The sequence below is a fragment of the Phaseolus vulgaris genome, chromosome 9, assembly GCF_000499845.2.
Source record: "Phaseolus vulgaris cultivar G19833 chromosome 9, P. vulgaris v2.0, whole genome shotgun sequence".
NCBI lineage: Eukaryota > Viridiplantae > Streptophyta > Magnoliopsida > Fabales > Fabaceae > Phaseolus > Phaseolus vulgaris.
Genome location: NC_023751.2, coordinates 9,019,702 through 9,040,061, shown reverse-complemented (window position 1 = coordinate 9,040,061; position 20,360 = coordinate 9,019,702). Strand labels below are relative to the sequence as shown.

The 20,360-nt window shown below is 31.0% G+C and overlaps 2 protein-coding genes across 2 annotated transcripts; both read right to left on the bottom strand.

The window, feature by feature from the left end:
* Positions 1-1,447: 1,447 nt before the first annotated feature.
* On the bottom strand, positions 1,448-12,437 carry LOC137820702 (protein EMBRYO SAC DEVELOPMENT ARREST 30). Its single transcript, XM_068624901.1, has 11 exons — positions 11,949-12,437; positions 10,849-11,086; positions 10,665-10,749; positions 9,117-9,187; positions 8,929-9,017; positions 8,588-8,831; positions 7,806-7,918; positions 7,099-7,189; positions 6,770-6,898; positions 3,131-3,684; positions 1,448-2,308 (listed from the first exon to the last, which is right to left on the bottom strand). The coding sequence occupies exons 2-11, from the start codon at positions 11,014-11,016 to the stop codon at positions 1,861-1,863; spliced, it is 1,992 nt and encodes a 663-aa protein (XP_068481002.1). The 5' UTR covers positions 11,017-11,086; positions 11,949-12,437; the 3' UTR covers positions 1,448-1,860.
* Positions 12,438-15,580: 3,143 nt separating this feature from the next.
* On the bottom strand, positions 15,581-16,944 carry LOC137820701 (large ribosomal subunit protein P1). Its single transcript, XM_068624900.1, has 3 exons — positions 16,706-16,944; positions 16,413-16,619; positions 15,581-15,776 (listed from the first exon to the last, which is right to left on the bottom strand). The coding sequence occupies exons 1-3, from the start codon at positions 16,781-16,783 to the stop codon at positions 15,723-15,725; spliced, it is 339 nt and encodes a 112-aa protein (XP_068481001.1). The 5' UTR covers positions 16,784-16,944; the 3' UTR covers positions 15,581-15,722.
* Positions 16,945-20,360: the final 3,416 nt, after the last annotated feature.

The following is a 20,360-nucleotide window of genomic DNA, read 5'->3' as shown; positions in this document are numbered from 1 at the left end:
TTCAAAACTGAATCAAAAGAAGAAGAAGAAAAAATGAACTTACTTTCTTTAAAACTCTAATTGAATAATCTTTTATTCTTTGTTGTCATAAATCTAATGGCGGACTCCTATCGAGAGGTTCAAGAAGTTAGAGAGAAGATAGATGAAAGAAAAATAAAAAGTTTGGAAAAATGATAATTTTTTTAGAATGAAAATTGAGTAACTAATTTTTTATTTATTTATATAGTATTTTTTCTTAGATAATAAAACATCCAAGTTTCATTCAAAATATATCATTTCTATTCTAAGCTATTTTATATTCCTTATAAATAATACTTTTAATAATTATTATAGTAATTATTTTTTATTATCATGAAAAAAGTGGACACCCATGCATAAGCACTTATGCTTTTACTAGTGTGTTACGTGTGTAAATAAGTCCACTTGTGAATAAGTTAGGCTAGATCAATGCTATAACCATTTATTAATGGTCTTTCTATGATTTTCTCATGTACCTTTATGGACATGTTCGAAAAGTCTAAATTATTCATGATTTAGATTTTCAGATTGTCAAAACATTATTCACTTTGGAAAAACATTTTAAATTACCTAATCTAAATATATTTTAAATTACATAATTTATAATACATTTTAAGAACCAGAAATATATTTTAATATGCACAACCTATAAATATATTCTTAATTGTATGATCAGATGTATTTTCCTAGTGCACTGTCCAAAAATATAGTATGGATTATATAATTCAAAATCTGTTTTCAAAATATCAAACTTAAATACATAATATATTTTCAAACTGAACCATCTAAAATACATTTTTTATTATGAATTACATATTTCAAAATGTATTTATTAATTACTTAATTCAAAACGTATTACTAATTATGTAATTTCAAAACATCATAATGTTTTGAACAATTTGAAATCTTCTACAGTTATGGAGGTGGAACACGAAACTATGGGTGAGGTAAAGAAAGAGCCTTGATACGTAAGACTATAGGTCATATAAATCATTTTTCCTATTTTCACTCTTGTGCACAGTAATTAAATTAAAAAAAAAATATTCAGTTCTATGAAGCCAATGTAAAATATTATCCTGCACTCAAAGATTTGTTTAAATTATAATGATTTTTTAAGATTTGTTTAAATTACACCTGATTGTTCACTATTGCAGTGGTCTTGCTAACTGTAAGTGTAGATACAATGTTTTCGAAATTTATGAGGGATGGATATATAATGTAAAAAGGGTGACAATATAATGTTTTGAACCAACTTAAATATATATTATCATTAATATTTGGTTTAATGCTAAGGACAATCTATTTTATCTCTCTTGAATATCTTTTGAATTCAAATTTAATTGTATTCTTCTGCATAAATTCCTCTCGATTGAATTAGATTACTTATGACTGTTGTGACGTCAAATATATGTAAATGGTAGGAACTACATTGAATATCCAAACCGCGACAAGTTTTATCTATTAAAAATGGAGATACGTAGCATTGTACAAAACAAACAATTGGCCTGCAACCATACATTCCAAGTAAAAACTCTAGACACAAAATCTTCTTCGAAACTACATCTGTTGTGCTCCAATTAAGCCAAAGGCTGATATTTTTTTTCTCTTTGTAATGTGTGTATGTTACAACAAAAATTCCGCTGGAAGTGGTAAGTATAAAGTGAAAAATAAAAAGAAAAATATTCCCTTGGTCCTTGGAAAAATAACCCAAATTTAATGAAAGAATAGATTTGAATACCCATATACGCTCAGCATAGAGACTGTGACACGAAGTTATAACCTATGTCTCTGACAAATTATGGAAAATTTGGACGATGTATAACCATGTATTGACATCCCCTCTTAGTCATTTGGATCCATTTCCTCATCTTGATCCCAGAGTGGAGTTTGATTGCTTTTGCTACCGTTTTTGTCAGATTCAGACTCATCAACAAAATCATTACTTTCATAGTCTGCCAGCCCTTCATCATCAGATTTGACCCCTTCTTTCTCCAATGAAACTGCCTCATTAGCATGTTGCATCCATTTGGGGCATACATCTTCGCCTCCATATAGAACCTGGCCATCCTCACCTCTAACAGGATTAGTAGCCTTGGTAGAATCTATTCTACAGGAGCATTCTGGAAGTGGATGTGAAAGGAAAATTGCTGGTTTTGACAAAAGGAATTGCCTTATGAGGCCTTCTTCAGTTAAACTTTTGTTAAGATGTTCCTGCACTAAAATCGTCCAATTATGTTTAGGATGGTACAAATTTTCACGAGTCATGTTGAAAAGTTTCGCCACAACTTTCCTGTGAAAGACCAAGATACAGTTGTGTCATAATAATAAAATTCAAAATTTAGGGAAATACCAATATATAACTTCAAAACAACTTTCCTGTGAAAGACCAAGATACAGTTGTGTCATAATAATAAAATTCAAAATTTAGGGAAATACCAATATATAACTTCAAAAGAGAATCCCAACCACTAATTAAAACCACGTACACTAAGTGATGTTCAGTCAAGTAGCATGCTCATAGTAATGGAAGGTCATCATACTCATTACTTCAAATTCAAATACACATACAATTTTCAAGGCATTAATTGACCCACAATCGAGGAAAAGGAAAAATTACATGCTCAAAATGCACGTGAAAAGGAGGGCATCTCATACAAACATTTGATTATTTGCCTTAATGCAAGGAACAAGAAATGGAGATCTACAAAAATTTAGAGGAAGTGTCAAAGACATTCCCTTGTTCTACTATAAGAGAAAATGTCTTGTCTAGCAAAGGTATTCAATTTTTCTAATCTGATACGTAGATTTTTCTTATCGTGTTTGAAACCTGACATTAGAAAGTTTAGTTCATGAGATAAATACTAAACAGTGTGTGTAACTTCGCTAGAAAGCATTCCTGGTTGCTGAAACGGACTAAAAGACTTGGCCTCTCTTCCCTATACCTTTACCTCTTCTACCTAGCTCCAGCTCAAAAGGAAAAAAGGGTCCTGAAACTACGTTAACTTTTACAGCTTATTCCACTAGATAACCAAGGAATTTATTGTTACCTGATAACGTGAGAATGAAACCTATATCATCAATAAATTAATTCCAAATCCCAAGAGCATTTTACCTGTCTGGTCGGTATGTTCTAAAAGAAGCAGTCTCATACAGTCGATGCCCCATGACAAGGCTTGAAAAATCTGACCATCTACTACCATCATTGTTAAATCCAGGAAAGAAGGCATCTGCTTCCAAAGAAACAATGTAATCAAGCGCATCCCAAAGTAACCTGTGTGCTTTCATCCTCAGGTCCATGGGGGAAGGATCAGGTTCAGTAGGGGTCTCGGTGATCCATGCATACCAACCTTCTTTTTCATGCTGGTAAATTGGTCTATCAGGGGGCGGGGGAAGAGGCCGAGGCTGAGGACCGGCCTTCTTCCATGCTTCGTTGAGTTCTTTCTCACTTTTCACAGGAGGTGGTTGAAACCTATTTAGAGGAAGAGGTGTTTCAGGTCCAACCAAATCAGACAACTCCTTCTCACTGCACAAGGAAGTGCGATCCAGAGTATTCATAAACATGGACCGCAAAGGAATTAGCACACGTTGACCTCCAAATGTTTCAGAGCCAGCCAGGTAAATGACTGTTTTGGAAGGATAACCCATTACTCGAAGGAGAATGCCAACCTGCAAAAGTTTAAAGAACAACATAAACATCCAACCTCTGCATAGCATTTTGAAATTCCAAAGAGACAATCCAATATTTATCCAGAAAAAGGGAAACAATGTTTCCAAAAGGCCACAATACACAAGTAGTAATGCATAGAGATTGTAAAATTGGCTGCCCTCAGCAGAGGCTCACACAAACCTGGGGAGCAACTGACATCTTCAAGACTAGCTCTACTGCTAAGTTGGACTAACATATATCACTATATTTGTACCTGCTTAATATATTTCAGTCTATCCTTAATGTATTCATCATTCAAAGTTCACAAAAACAAATATAAAAGAAAGGCTTGTATTATTGAAATTCGGGAAAAGAACAAATAAGTACTTTCACTTTGTCCCAGTTCATCTTTAAACTCTTACTATTGTTATAATAGACCTTCCATTCACTGGGGATTAAATTATTATAGGTAAACAAATATAACCATCCTAAACTTAGTGTCTTTTGCAATTAGACTTCTTAAGTCTTTACAGTTCGTCCCAATTAATCCTTAAACTCTTAGTAAGAGTAAACAAAAGGGTCTATTATAACGATAGTAGGAGCTTATGGATTAATTAGGAAGAAATGAATGTCGCCTACTTGCAAATGCCACAGAGTTTATGGTGGTTGTTGTACTGTATTACTTTTCCCTTTAAATTAACCTCTGCATAGTATTTTGATATTCCAAAGAGACAATGCATATTTATCCAGAAAAGGGGAAACAATGTTTCCAAAAGGCCACAATACACCAGTAGTAATGCATAGAGATTGTCAAATTGGCTGCCTCAGCAGAGGCTGAGATTCCACACAAACCCGGGAGCCACTGACATCTTCAAGACTAGCTCTACTGCTAACTTGGACTAAATCATATATCACTATATTTGTACCTGCTTAAGATATTTCAGTCTATCCTTAATGTATTCATCATTCAAAGTTCACAAAAAATAATATAAAAAAAAGACTTGTATTATTGAAATTAGGGAAAAGAACAAATAAGTACTTTCACTTTGTCACAGATCATCTTTAAACTCTTACTATTGTTATAATAGACCTTCCATTCACTGGGGATTAAATTATTATAGGTAAACAAATATAACCATCCTAAACTTAGTGTCTTTTGCAAGTAGACTTCTTAAGTCTTTATGGTTCATCCCAATTAATCCTTAAACTCTGAGTAAGAGTAAACAAAAGGGTCTATTGAGCTTATGGATTAATTAGGAAGAAGTGAGTGTTGCCTACTTGCAAATGCCAGAGTTTATGATTGTTGTTGTACTGTATTACTTTTTCCCTTTAAATTATTATACACTTCAACAAAACAGTGTTTTGTAATTTACTAAGTTAAAGGAGAATGAATTGAACTATCAACATTGTCCTCGAAAATAATTTGGCTCCATTTCTTGGCTAACCATGACACTATAAATAAATGTGCTCAACCCTTCTATTTTCCAGTTTGAATAAGAGTTGTGCTGCCCAAGTTTGGCCGTAAACACTTGTTCTTGAGATCTCTCTAGGTAGTCTCTTGTGTAGTCTCCCCTAGACTCCTTCCTAGTGAGTTGGCCTCACCTCTCACTCTCCCAAACCTATTTTCTCTGCCTCAAATTCAGAGTATTCTGCACCTACATCTAGCTGCTTCTACAGCTCCATTCAAAGATACAAAACAAAACAATGCTAGAAGTAGAGGATGCTATCAGATAAGGTCAAATTATAGTATATAAATGGGTGTAAACCAACAAATTTCACTTTTTAAGATGGTATCAAAGTGATTCAGAGTATATCCTTGTCATGTTTGTTGGGCCAAAAGTATCATCAGCTATTGGGTTCTCTTTTAGTCCCGTGCTCGAGATATTAAGTCTTTGACATGAAGGGGATGTGTTGGAGATTTCACAACAACAAGAAATATAGCCAAATTATAATATATAAGTGTGTGTAAATTTCACCTCATTAAGTCGATGTTGTAAGATTGAATTAGGCTTAAATTCCATTTTTCGTAAAAGAATTAATAAAATCCTATTTATTGTCAATGTGCCATTAGACATAATGATTGCTTAGAAAAACTAATCCCCCCTACTAGCTTACCTAGTTGGATGAGGCTTTTGTTGTTGTAATCATATAAATATAAAATACTACAAAACTGAATTGACAAAATTCTACTTATTGTCAATTTGTCATTACAGCATGATTTCTTAGAACAACTATCCCCCTACAAACCCAAACAACCTCTTATGTTTTCTCTTCACAAAACTAATTCTACTCCATCTTAATCATTCAAGGATTTGTTTCTTAAACCTTTCAGTTTAATTGTATTTGTGTGGCCATACCACAAAGTCAAAAAGTGATAAGGACAATTCGCATAGTTTTGTGCATAAAAGAATAAACTTCAAAACCAGCTAAGCAACTACTAATTTATTTTTAACCTATAAACAGTCGTAATTTTTGGAACTATCCAAACAATGTTCATCTTTTACAATTTGGAGCCAAAGTATATTAGTTGAAAATCCCACATTGATAAGTGATATGGCCAAAGTAGAATATTTAAGTAGAGGGCAGCCCTAACTTTACAAGTCAGTTTTATGAAGCTGAATTAAACTCAAATGCATTAAGATGGCACAAGACTTTGTCTACCTTTGTAATTGTTATTGGGCCTATTACGTCACAGTCTTCAAAGTGAGGAGTCTGTGCTAAAGATCTATCATCCACTAATGATATACCTAAAGTAGAATATATAAGTAGAGGACAACTGTTACCGTACAAGCCAATTTTGTAAGGTTGCCGAAAAATTCTTAAGAACTAAATTAAGAAATCAGTGTCTAATCCCATGCTAACAGTTTAGGATAAAAAACATATTTTAAGTATACACTAGTAGAATTATTCAAAAACATATGCTGCCACATGGCATCCATCCAGGGTCATTGTAAAATGTAATAAAAAAGACTACTTCGACAATTGTTGCCAATGCAAAAGGCCATCTATGATGAAACTATTAGACGTAACAGCAATTATAACTTTATGATAGCATCACAAATACTTCATTACTACCAGGAAACCCTATAGTAAAATTTAGCATACCTCTTCAGGCATGAGAGGACATAGACCTTTTTCTCTTCTTGAGTGTGAATTTACATTCAATTCTTCCTTCAGAATTCCTTCCTTTATCATCTGAGACCTTTGATGTTGAATGAGTTCAGTGTGTACATCCTAACGAAACAACACCTTAAAAAAATAACCAAAGAAAAAAAAAGCAGAGAGAAAAGCTGAACATTGACTGTCTAACTCATTACAAATTTCTGGTGTACCACGAATTTAGAAGAAATGAACCCCTAAAGTTATTGCACTGCAATATAGACTAATAGCTCCAATAACTAGGCAATTATACAAAAGAGAAATACAGAGCAAACCTGAAAAAGTTCTGCACAACCATTGTATGCCAAGGTTTCTCTCAATAAGCCAGGATGGAATGCCAAGAATGGTTGACCCAGGGCTCTCAACCTTAAAAAGAAAGTAGAATCTCTTATACATTAACTCCGGGACATGTTAGTGAGCAGTGACTTATGGGCAGAACATGACCGCCATAGAGAAGGTCCATATAAAAACTCTACTGACAAGCTAAACCCAATACCTACTAAGAAACTGATATGCATTTGGATATCAATCACCAGCAAAGTATGAAGAAACAGGGAAAATAAAAGAGAATGCTCAAAAGTATAATGAAAGCAATACCCCCGCAAGTCGGAGAAAGATTAGCTAGTTTCCAATTCTCATTCAAAATGTCCCCATTATTCTGCTCAATTCCTCATATAACAGACTTTTCCCCTTACAATTTCTCTCTCTTCTAACTAACTTCCACCATCTCCCCTCAGAAAATAATTTTAGGCCCCTATTGTTTTGGGGCTTTCTGAATACACCTTAAAAGGCTTATCCCACTTAGAAGTTTAATTTCCCATCACAAACCAAAATCTCATCCACTTATTTTGGAAAACAGAAACATTGTAGAATCATACATAAGACCCACTAAGAAATGGAAGTGCCAAGAAAAACCAGGCAGTAATCTGCATGGTGCAAAGCAAACACAGATCAATTTGTTTTAACAAAAAGGAATGCATACTTATGAACCATTCGACGACCAAGCATTTGAATCTCTGGACGAAATTGCAGGGCATGGAAAGCAACCCTGCATCTTAGCCTCTGAATCTCAGCCATACTAGTTGGGAGTATTGACTGCAAAAATGTATATAACATTCTCAAATTTAACTCTAGCAACAAGGTAAGAAATTATAGTATCTAAGAAGCTGAAAACATCACATACTAAAGAAACAATGCCCTTGGGAGTTGCGAGAGTAAATAAACAAAACAAGGAAACAATTGAAAGGAGGGGAAAAGCATGGAAAGGCTAAGATGATGAAAATGCTGAAGGAATTAAAATCCCTCTAAAACAATGTCAAAGTGGAGCAAGTAAAAAGAAAATTGATTTACTAGCAACAACATGCAAAGTCCAAAGTCTATGATGAATTGGTAGGAATATAAATATAAGTATGACTGAAGCACTCGATAAAATGTTAAGCTGACAAGTATATGGATGGAAGCCAATAAAAAAAAGTATATGGATGGAAATCTAAAGTCTATGATTGGTAAAGAAGTCGGTAATAAGCACACACAAACACAACAAAAAAGCAGGCCATGATAAGATTTCAAAGTTACCACAAAGCTTCAAAGATCTAAAAACAGTACTTTTGATAACATTAACAATTACATAATTCACTAATTGTCTTAATACAGTATAGATAATATTTTGGTATCTGCAAATAACTGATGACATGTTTTAATGACATCCAAAAGTTTGCAACAATGACATAAACGTTAATTGACAACAAAAGAATATTAAAATACCTGTAGGGCTCCGCCATTGGCAATAACTAATCCAATAACCTTTGATTTCTTTAGCTTTGGTAAAATTTCTTTGGTGTAAAAGTTTAGAGAAGATGAACTTGTGGGCTTAAATGTAGGAATTTCATTTCTTTTTCTCCTTTCCAATAAACTTTCTGGCAAGCTCTTTGCAATAACTACATCATTTTTTAGATATGCTATGAACTGCTCCTCATTGTAAATATAGGAAAAACTCTTGAACTTTGCGCTGAATAAAATTTCAAAAAAAAAATTATGTATGAAACCACAGCAATAAAATACTAATATGTAATGCACAATGGCAGCAGAAAACTTGCAGCACATACCTAATTCCTTTTGAGTGAGTACTTTCTTGAATTTCAGGAATGACAAGAGTAGCATTTAAAAGTCTAGAAATAGCAACCAAATCGGAGATCTGTGAAAACAAGAATAAAGTTGTTAAACTACAAACAGTGATAGAAAATGATTTTTCAGCCCCTAAAAAAAATAATAATACATGTCTGGTATATCATACCGATGATCTTATCTTTGCAAACCCACCAAAAACTTTTGCATATATGAAACCATTGCTATGCTCCTTTGGAACTGCAAATGAAAGAAACACAAACTTGATGTGAAAACAACACGTGTACAAAAGATGAAGAAATATATCATCTTTATTTTTGTTAAAATTTTGTCAAAGATCAAAATCCCCAATTTAGTATTAGGTCATGCTCAATTATGTATGTTGATAGTCAACACTGGAGAATTGCCAACTTTTTTGTAGTGAAATTTTGTCCAAGAGATTGAGATTCTTATGTCTGGGTTGTGACCTTTTGAGAAAAAGCCTTTGACATTGAAAAACCACAATTTTGACAAGGTGCGAAAATGTCTGATACAAAATGGTGGAGAGATGGGTTGACAGAAAAGATGAAATGGCAAAGAAAATTAAACCTTTAGACCTAAAATTAGATTGATAAAAAACTTAAATATATGATAGGAAAATTAAATTAACAGGAAATTAAAAAGCATAAAAAAGGTGAAGGAAGTAAATGAACCTGAAAAGAGAAAGCAGTTAAGTGTGCAAATAAAGTAAAATACCAGAAACATAAAGAGTGTTAAAAAATAAAGTTGCAGACCAGATAATATTCTTTGAAATTAAAAGAAAACAAAACTAAATGGTAAGAAATAGTAAAAGTTCAGAAAGGTGAAGTGTTAGGAATAAAATGGAAGAAGAAATTAAAGTGAAAGAAAATTATAGAGCTAGAAGCCTAGAACGATAAAGATGCCAAAAATGTAAAGGAAATAAGATTGCATTGATGATAATGTTAAATTAAATGAAATGTAAAATGTAAGGCGAGCTAACTACTTGGAAAAAATTGTCCTTTCTCTTGTTAAAAATTGTCACAAACTGAAAAACCCACCAAATATTGGTTCCATAAACTAGAAACCACGCAAACGGTTAATTTATACAATCATTCTCAGGTACTTGTTTGATCAATTACTGTCAACAACAAAATCTTACAAGGACAAATCTGTCTCACACTGTTGATGACAAATCTTCAATCAACAAATTTATCTGACATCATCAGCGACCAAATTTTAGTCAGCCTGTTTCATTCATCGATCATGATGGCTCATTCTATCACAGCATCTAATTACGTGGACATTATGTCCAAAGGCTGACTCTTTGAATTATCCATTCCCAAGAAAAGCCTTTGTCGGAATTTAATTTTACTCCCAATACCACTTCAATAACACTCAAATGAAAAATGCTTCAAACTAGATTAAAATAAAAATCTTTTAAAATATGAAAGTAATACTTTTGAAAAAAAATTACTGTCTCCAATATCACATAGAGCATAGATTTCCCTAATCTATTTTCTTTTTATAAGATAATACCTTAACAAAGGAAAAACAAAAAATCAAAAAACAAGTCATAATGATAAAAATTATATTTACACTTCAAACTAGTTTAAGTCACACCCACTTATGACTTAACTAAAAACCTAATTGCACATTTACATTCCTCTCATGTCTCCCTCCCACATAATAAGTTAAGAAATTTGACCAAAATTATTACCAGAATAATTGCTTCTAGCATTGGCATTAGGTTGTAATGTTTCCAAAGACTTAATGGAACCCCATAGCTTCTTATTCTTTATAACCTGTAGCATTTGGAGCAAACAAAATCAAAATAATTTGAGTTAAACTCAAAAAACATTAGAACACGCAAGCAGTAAATACAAAAAATATTAAAGACTAACCTGTCTACCCAACACAAACCCAAAATCTTCAGGAAGAATGGGTAGTGCTTTATACTGCACTAAGTTAACAGACCACAACTTTGCCAAAGATAGATGAATGATGATAGATGCCACAGATAAAGTGACTACAGAAAGAACAACCCATTTTATCTTCGTTACGAATGCCATCTTGGTTCAGTGAGTATACATCACCAATCCTGCACCAGCCAACTTTGAACTAAATAGCTGCGACATCAATCTGCAAGAAAGTGTACAAAAAATTTGGTTCATCAAAAAAGTAAGCACCACAGTGCTCATAGAGTCATAGTTGACAAGCACAGCAACAAAGAAGAATGTTTTGCTACCACTGTCCTCAATTCAATTCCTAATCTCCTTACAAACTTTAATTAGGCCCTGGTAAGGAAAAACTTCAACATAAAGACTACAAAAAAAGAAAATACGAAACAAAATCAATTGCGCTTCTCCCATGAGTTAAAATTAACTTATGTCGCTAACCTTTATAGAAACTCTCTCATTTAACATCCCTAAAAACTGAAGTTCGTCAGTTGATTTCACTTCAGAAGAGAAACTCAACTCGTTTTATCTTCTTAATTTCTTCTCATTTCTGTGTTTATAAAAAAAATATGCTAAATCCAAAGAGGGCCATGGTATAACTAGGCCCCTAAATAACAGCTTCTCCACTGTAATCCCAATGCACCGACATTAAGATCAATATCAGTAATTACTCACATTACAGCATCACATGTAAAATTTGAAGTGTATGCAGCAAATAACAGCAATAAGGTGACCGTTATTATTTTCTTTCAAAAAGAAATTAAAATAATAATGTTACAGAAAAAGACAGATAGTTTAACTAGTCAGATCATAAGAAACGCGCAACATCCAAGGCGAACGGCCATGGATTTCTCCTCTGCAATCACGGAGGATACAAAATGAGTATCGAAGCAGCATATCTCAGGACAAAGTCAACCATGCAAACACGAAAAGAACATAAAAGGCCTAAAAAAGAATCGACAGAGAATCGAGCGTTGGATCAGAAGGTGAGCACATGCAATTGGCTCCGAGCAACGAGAGAATTGAATAGGGATTGAAAAGCGAACCTGCGATTCGCAATCAGAGGAGGGCGGGGAAGAGAGTTGGGAAGCGAGCGAAAGCGCCCAGCCAGCACGTAGCGTAGCGTGGGGCGTCTCAGCTCAAACGATTCCGCGGTTGGTGGCGGCGAGATTCGGAATTGACAAATTGAGAAATTGGGGCAGTGTGAAGAAGAGTGTGTGTGAGGAAGATGAAGGGTGCGTTGTTGTTTGGGGTAAAGGAGAGAAAGAGAGGTTTGAATGTGTATGGATTTTGTTTTGGGTGTGATTGTGGATCCAAAATCACGGTGACGCCCCTTGCACCTCACTGTCACATCGATCTTTTTATTCACTCATACTCTTCCCTCATCTCAACTGCTAAGTCCAACCACTACTACAACATCTCCATCTATCAATGAAACGCTTCAAAAGGGAAATATTATTAATAATAAACACATGCCCTATCATTCACAACATCCTTCTACTACAACCTTTGTTTCGTTTAAGAAGGTAAATAACAGGAAGGGGCAAAATCAAGTGTTTTTTTATATTGTTCCAAAAGAACAAGAAAAACATTGTTTTAATTCTATAACAATTTAATCTATAATATCATAAATATTCATGTTATAAATACTAAACAATTTCTAAAAAAATAAACATTTTATATACTTCTCTCTCGCTTTAACCTTTTACTTCCTTCCTGCAAAATGGATTTGACATGATTAATCGGTCGGAATAGTCCACAAAGCTTAACCCGTTTTACATAAAAAGAAATTATAATTCTAAAAAAATTGAAAGTAGTAACATTTTGCTAAAACGTATATGTTTTAGAATTTATATATCTACATGAAACAAGTTAAATAATTTTAATTATTCAAATTAATTTTAAAAATACATGTTTTATTTTTATTTTTTTAGATTTGAAATGTTTTTTTTAATCATATTAATATTGATCTATTTTAGACATAAGTTGGGTCACGCCTAAAAGATGCAATCTAAAAAAGTGATTTGGTCAGACACATTTAACATATTTTGTTTATCAAATTCGACCACCCGTTTTGCAAAACTATTAAAAAAATAGTAATTAAATGTTTAAAAGTGCGGTATTTAAAAAACAGCATATTCAGTATTAAAAATTTGCATTATTTTTATATGCAATGGCGTCAATCAAATTTAAAGTTAAAAAAATTGGTAAACTATTCAAATATTCTACTATTTGGTCGATCCACTCGGTAAAGTTTTGCATTAGTAAACAATTATAAATTATTTTTCTAATGTGTAGACATATTACTGATTACTAATTACTAACGAATAATGATAATTCTCCTATGAATACAAATAATTCTCCTATGAATACAAACTTTTTTAATTTTAATTCAAATATTGACAGAACTGGATATTGAGATTTTTTTTTACCATTGAATTTTTAATAAAAAATGCAGGGATTTAAAAATGAAAATAATTGGTCCTTGGATTGTAAAGTTAAGTAACCTTGGTTTCTTAGTGTTTGAATTGTAGTTTTTTTTATAAAGTTTTATTTTGGTGAGTTATCTACGTCAATCGTAGTCAGTTTTGTTAAAATAAGAAAAAAATTATGAGTTTATTGAATAGTTTAAAAAAAGGAATCAATTTGAGCATCATGACATGATAATGAATCTGAGAAACTTAATAAACTCTACAACTATATATGAATTCCATAATATAAGGCTTGAATCCAGGAATCAAGTTTTGCGCCATACGATACTGGCAACACATTTCCAAAAAGAAAAGTGGTTCCACTGTTTTCTTTATTGTATATGGAAACGTAGATATTAAACTAAATTAAACAAAAGGTCAAATTGGCCTTTAAAGTTATAAATGACATTTAACCTTAATTTGTTTATATGTTCTAGAAATACTAATTGAGATATCTAAATAACTTTTTCATCCAACATTATGTAATGATGTTTGATATTTTTCAGCTAAGTTCACCTCAAATTCTTGTTGAATTAAGATGATTTTTATTAATTTTTGTACTGTTATCCTGAAACAAATTAGTCAAGAAAGCAGGTTTAGAGCCTATTCTCATATTTTATGGTCCAAAAGAAAACCTTAGGGTATTTTATGTATAAATGTTTTAAAATATAAACAAATTTTCTATGAAGAAAGATACATATTTTCATTGAAATATTTTCTCTGTCTTAACGCATTAAGTGATAAAACTTTAAAAAAAAATTAAGAATACCTCCTTTACACTGTTTCTCTGTTTTATTATCTTCTTTACATTTTTTAAATTATTATCTTCTTGTGTACCTCCAGTCTAGAATGAATAAAATAATCCCCTAAAATATTTACACTTTCTAAACAGTGTTAATGTTATGTAAGATATATTAAATAAATTTCAGATTATATATTCTCTAAGCATGATAGAAAAAAATTGAGTAAAAAATTTAAAATATATAACTCAAAACTGATAATTAAAAAATTTATATTAGTCGTTAGAAACATTTCATAATAAAATTAATGCTTAAGAAACGAAAGAGAATAATTTAAATTGTATTATGGAATATTGAATTCAGAAAGTTTTGACCCAATTTCAATTTTACCAAAGCTTTCCCCATATTTTGGTTTCAGGAAAGCTTTAGAACAAATAGTAAATACTTGGAAAATTTACCTAAATATTAACTTTTGTTAGATTAATTATAAATTATTTATTTTCAAAATATACTTTTTCAAAATGACTACTTGGAAATGATATCATGTGAAGCCAGAAGGTATGTAAAGGCGAAAATGAGATGAGCAGAACTTCCTTAGCTGAATTTAACACAAAAATCAGGTCATTGAAAGAACTTGAAATCATGTTTAGTGGACGACTTTAATCACCTAGAATCCCCATTTATATAAAGACGGATCTTAGAAATCCAAGTCCAACTTGGTTAAATATTACTTCAGCCAAAATTTTAGGACCTCAAACTGGATTCCTTCCTCAACTCCTAAATTAGCCTTTCAAATATATTAGGTCTCTCAAATTTTTTCGAAAACTACATGATTTCAAAGTCATCTTACTGACTTTTTTCATCCATATACGCCTAAATTAATACAACAGCTACACATTTCCTTGTACATAGTATATCGAATAACCATAGTCAGCAATATCGAAGAGACTTAAACAAGGATATTTAAAACTAAAAATACCATTGTCAGCAATATCGAATAACCTTGAAGAGTATCGAAACAAAAGGAAAAAACAATTTCCTTCACATTAAATGATAGCCCTCACTAGCGTTTCATAAAATTATCTTGAATTCATCTGACCAACAGAAAGACTCTTTGATAAGGATATTTGCCCTCAGTTTTGTTAAAACATCTATACCAATTATATTAAAAAGGGGGAAACCCCTCGAGCGAAAACGCAAACCAAAATGACACGGGCTATTAGTTTAAATTTCAAAACTGTAATTCCATTAAGAGATATCTGAAGACACCATCAAGCGTAAGGTATAATTCAGTATTCGAACTGAAAATGTATGCAGAGATCTCACCTCAAAAAGACTATGGCGTGTGGTACTACCACACTAAATACTAAACCGATATTCATTTTACAACAGTCATTAGGCAGAAAACCACCTGAAATCTTTCAAAATGAAATTACTAGCAAAGAGTAAAACAATAAAATAAATAGGTTGATCAGAAATTTAATTGCAACAGATATATTAAAAACCCACCAAAAATCATGGTTAAGAATCTCAGCAATAAAAATTCTATAGAACAAAACATGTTTCAAATTCAAATACTCAAAAACTGGCTACAACTATTTAAAAAGACCTAATCAAACAAACCAAATCCCATGTCGTCATCACTTTCTTCCTTCACTTCTTCCTGTAAACACAAATTGAAAGCAACCTTGAATAAATAATGAATAGAAGGGGAAGATAAATAATAAACACAACACAAGAACCAAACAAAAGGTACCAAATGTCTGGGCAGTGCATACTGCTAACACTAAACATTCAAGTGGAATCAAAATGTTTGTGCAATGCATGTTACTACATATAGCCATTACCTATAAAAGCATATAAGATTTCCAAAAATATTACAAAACATGCCTTAAAGTTTTTGACCATACATAATGTAGAAAAACAAACACTACTTAATTACAAGTTTAAAAAAATTCCATGTAGTCAAACTGGGTCTGCTATCAATGTCAATCACAACAAGAGCAGCGAGAAACTTTAGGTTAGAGTTGCATTTTAGGTTTAAATCTCATGGGGCATGTTTATGCAGCAAAATATCATTTGGGTCTAATTAATTTCCTGCTCAAAAAATACAATTTCTAAATATGCAATTATTCCTCTCCCTAGAAGATGGGAAGATTGAGTTAATCAGTATGACTCAAACTAGCATATTCAATTGAGTCCTGGTTTTTGAAACTATATCTAACATTAAACATCACAATCACATCAATAATCTTAAAGCATTTTCAATATTGTTAGGTGTATATTCAAGACCCTTTACCTTCTTTTCCTCAACAGCAGGTGCTGCAGCAGCGGCACCAGCACCACCGGCAGCGGGAGCCGCGACGGCGACAGCGGCACCTCCGCCACCAGCGTTCAAGATGAGGTCTTCGATGTTCTTATTCTGAGAGAGCTTAGCGAAGAGGCTTGGCCAGTAGGACTCTGTGGAGACATTGGAAGCCTTCAACAAAGCGTTGATCTTCTCAGCCTAAAAAGGAACACAGAAATTGAGATCTACGATTGAGGGAGAATAATAATGGAAGAAGAAGGGTTAGGATGAAATAGTAAACTAACCGTGACTGCGATTTCCTCGTCGTGGAGAATTAAAACGGATAAGATGCAACCCTGAACACCAGAATCCATAGCAGCCATGGCCGGATCGAGTAGAAGCTGCTGCTTGCGAAGTTGTAGAGAAATGAAACTAGGGTTTTGGCGAGGAGGACGATTGAATATATAATGTTGGTAGAGTCTAAGTAGGGTTTCCTTTTGTTTGGTTTCCTATTACATGGGCCTTCGAGGTTATTTGGGCTGGCTCACTACGTTTCCTTATTAAACGAGTAAATATAAATTTTATTTTAAAAAAGATGTATTTTAAGAAATTTTTAAAATCAGTATTTGATAAAAAAAAACATCTTCTTACTTTTTTAATAAATTTTAAATGAGATTATTATTAACATTTTAACGCTTGTATTCACACTTTTTATTTCTTTTTATTTTTTAATCTTGTCTATAGATTTTCTTCAACTTTGTGCATTTTTTTTATGCCAAATAAAACGTGTTAGAAATGTAGTAAGTACATTAAAAAAAGGTGAGTATGATGGAATTATTTAATTAACAAAAAAATTAAATTTATACAAAATGAGTGTATTATCAAATTTTAACATGGAAAAAAAATATTTTGATGATATTATGGTGCAACATAACTTCAAAAATAGCTTAAAAAATTGAAATGATAAACAAAATACATGTATAATATAATGTGCAGGTATTTGATTAGTTTTTATAATTCACTTTATTTCAACTATTCATGTCAGATCCTAAAATAAGGGAGTCTTATTTTATTTTTAACTGGGTTGGGTTTGGGTGAAAAAGAAAAAAAAATGGAAAGTAAATAATTTTTTAATTATATAAATTAGATAGTTTATTTAATCTAAAATATTTCTTTTAATTTTTTTTACAGTTAATCAATTATATTTTTGTTATTTTGCACGATAATTTAATAAATTTGGAATAATTTTTTAATTATGAACTCAAATTATTATTATTACCATCCTCTTTCACTAATATTCATTATTTTGTTCCAATATTCTCTTTTTAGTATATGATTATATTTTGTTTACATTTTGTTGAGGGATGAATTTTTTTATAGTAATAAGTTTACCAGTAGAAGAATGAATTTTTAAAAAACAAGTATTGAATCCAAAAAGGACTATCAAAAAGGACTATCATAGTGTTCGTGTCCATGAAATTTTACTTATTTATTAAAAAAGTTTAAAATTAAATATTTCACTTTAATTACAAGAATAAATAATAATCTATACCTATATATAAAAGGAATTCCCCTCTTAACTGCTCTTAATTTTTTTTCCTATTTTATCCTTATATTAATATTTAATTTTATTATTATATTATGGTTATTATGTCATTTCTTATTCCCCTCTTAACTGTTCTTAATTTTTTTTCCATTTTATCCTTACTTAATAATTTATTGTATTAATTTATTTTGGTTATTTGGACATTTTATAATTTCAAAAATTAATAAAATAATTTTAAAATTTATTTTATTTGTTATTATTTAACTGAGAGTGGAGAGAGTAGATAGATTGATTAGTTACTTTCTTGTTTTAAAGATCTTCTCCTCTATTCAATAAAAAATTAAAAATATTTGTAATATTTTGTGGACCACTCTAGTGGGAAAGTGGAAATTTGTTACGTTACTTTTTTTTATTTAAACTAATATTCTTTTTTATTAAAATTGATTTAAGAAACGGATTTTATGATTATCTTACTTCCCACCTTCTCTCTCATATATAGGTACCTACTCCCCACTCTCTCTCTCCACTACACATAACACGTTTTTTTTACCATACTTCTCACTTTCTTTTCTCTTTTCCTTTTAACTTTCATGGAAATAAATAAATTCATTCATTCTCTTTGCCATATATAACTTTTAATTACCGCTCTCCACTATTTTATTAACCTACTCTTTAATTGTATATCCTTTAACTTCTCATTTTAATTTTATTAAGAGAAATTGTTTTTGAAAAAAAAAATACTAAAGAAACAAAAATAAAAAATGCGGATACACAGACACTGACGTGCCTGTGTTCCTGCTAGTAATAATAATAAGAATAAAAGATGAATAGGGGAGACGGAAAGATAAAAAAATAGAAAAGATAAAAAAAAATTAAAACAAGATAAACAAGTCTATATTCTAAGCTATTAACAATTTATTGAAGGTTAAAGAATTGGTAAGAAGGTAAAAAAGCCATTAGGGTGAGTTTCACATACAAAAATACTCATAAACTAATATTAATTAAAAAAAAGTTCAAATAAATAAATCTCAGTCATCATCATAAACGAATCTGCCGATAAAGAAAACCACGAATCTTAATTCAAATATAACTTGTTTCTTGTATTAATTTTCTTTTAAATGTTATTTTCAATATTTTAGGTATAAAAATATTTTCCAATATTAAATAAATCTCTATTGAATAAGTTAAAAGTGACTAAACTCTTATATTTATCAACCATATAGAAGAATAATATAATTAAAAGAAAATTTAATAAATTCAAAACCTAAGTATTACTTCCAACACTAATAAAAAAAATAATTAATCACTTACAATGGAAGAAAAATTTCCTAATCGTGATTTTAATTTTTCCCAATTGATAAAAATATTATTTTTTAAAAAATTAATGTAAAAAAATGATTTTTAAAAATGTAAATAAACTTAAAATAAATTTTAAATTATTATAAATTTTAATATATAAAAAATTATATTTTAAAATGAGAATAAAATAATTTATTTCAATATATTATTAAAATAATATATTAATATTTGTTTCAATTATTTATTTACAAAATATAATTTTAATAAAATTAAATTATATTATAAAGGATTAATTTATTAAAAATATTTTTTTAAAACTTTTTTTTGCAGTTTCAAACTGAGAGTTTGAAGGTTAATTTTTTCTAGTACTTATTTTTCTTTATTCTTATGCTTTATGCTCATTTCTTATGAAAGAGTGTTCTTGTGTGTTTTTATGCGGAGAGTTTGAATTATAAGTGACAATGTGGGTTGACCCGTTTCGCAGAGGTATGTTATGTTCTTGGTCCGTAAAATGTGGGTTAGGTTGGTCCGCCCTGTGTAAGGGGTATGAATTTATTTTACTAGTTTGTCCCGCGTAAGAGGTAACCTGTGGGTCTGCCGCATAAGAAAAATATTTTCTTATAGTCAATGTCATCCTTATAATCAATATCATTCTTATAGTCAATGTCATCCTTCTAAGTAAAATCTTTAGCAACAAGTTAGCATTGTAACGTTCAATATTACCATTATAGTCACATTTAGTCTTAAAGACCCATTTACACCCAACTCTTTTGCATCATTTTGACAATTCCATAAGGTCTCATACATCATTTTGTCCCATTGATTTAAGTCCATCTTTCATGGCATCTAACTACTTATCATAATCATCACCATTTATGGCTTCTGAAAAAGAAATTGGATCATTATCAATGCCTAAGTCATTTTCTGACTCTTGTAGATAAACCATATAACAATTTGAAATAACAAATTTCCTTTCTCTTTGAGATCTTTTTAATATTATTTCTTGTGGTTGTTCTACTATATGTTCATTATTAATATCGGGATCAATAATTTGTTGTTCTTCTTCTTCATCATTGTGTGGTTCAACAACATGAGGAACAACAAATTTTGAAGTA

Coding starts and splice junctions, on each gene's coding strand:
- LOC137820702 (XM_068624901.1), bottom strand. CDS start 11,016: ATGGCATTCGTAACGAAGATAAAATGGGTTGTTCTTTCTGTAGTCACT. Junction 9,188..10,664: donor TGCTAGAAGCAATTATTCTG/GTAATAATTTTG, acceptor TTTCATTTGCAG/TTCCAAAGGAGCATAGCAAT. Junction 7,190..7,805: donor GGTCGTCGAATGGTTCATAA/GTATGCATTCCT, acceptor TTTCTTTTTAAG/GTTGAGAGCCCTGGGTCAAC.
- LOC137820701 (XM_068624900.1), bottom strand. CDS start 16,783: ATGGCTGCTATGGATTCTGGTGTTCAGGGTTGCATCTTATCCGTTTTA. Junction 16,620..16,705: donor ACGAGGAAATCGCAGTCACG/GTTAGTTTACTA, acceptor GTTCCTTTTTAG/GCTGAGAAGATCAACGCTTT. Junction 15,777..16,412: donor CTGCTGTTGAGGAAAAGAAG/GTAAAGGGTCTT, acceptor TTGTGTTTACAG/GAAGAAGTGAAGGAAGAAAG.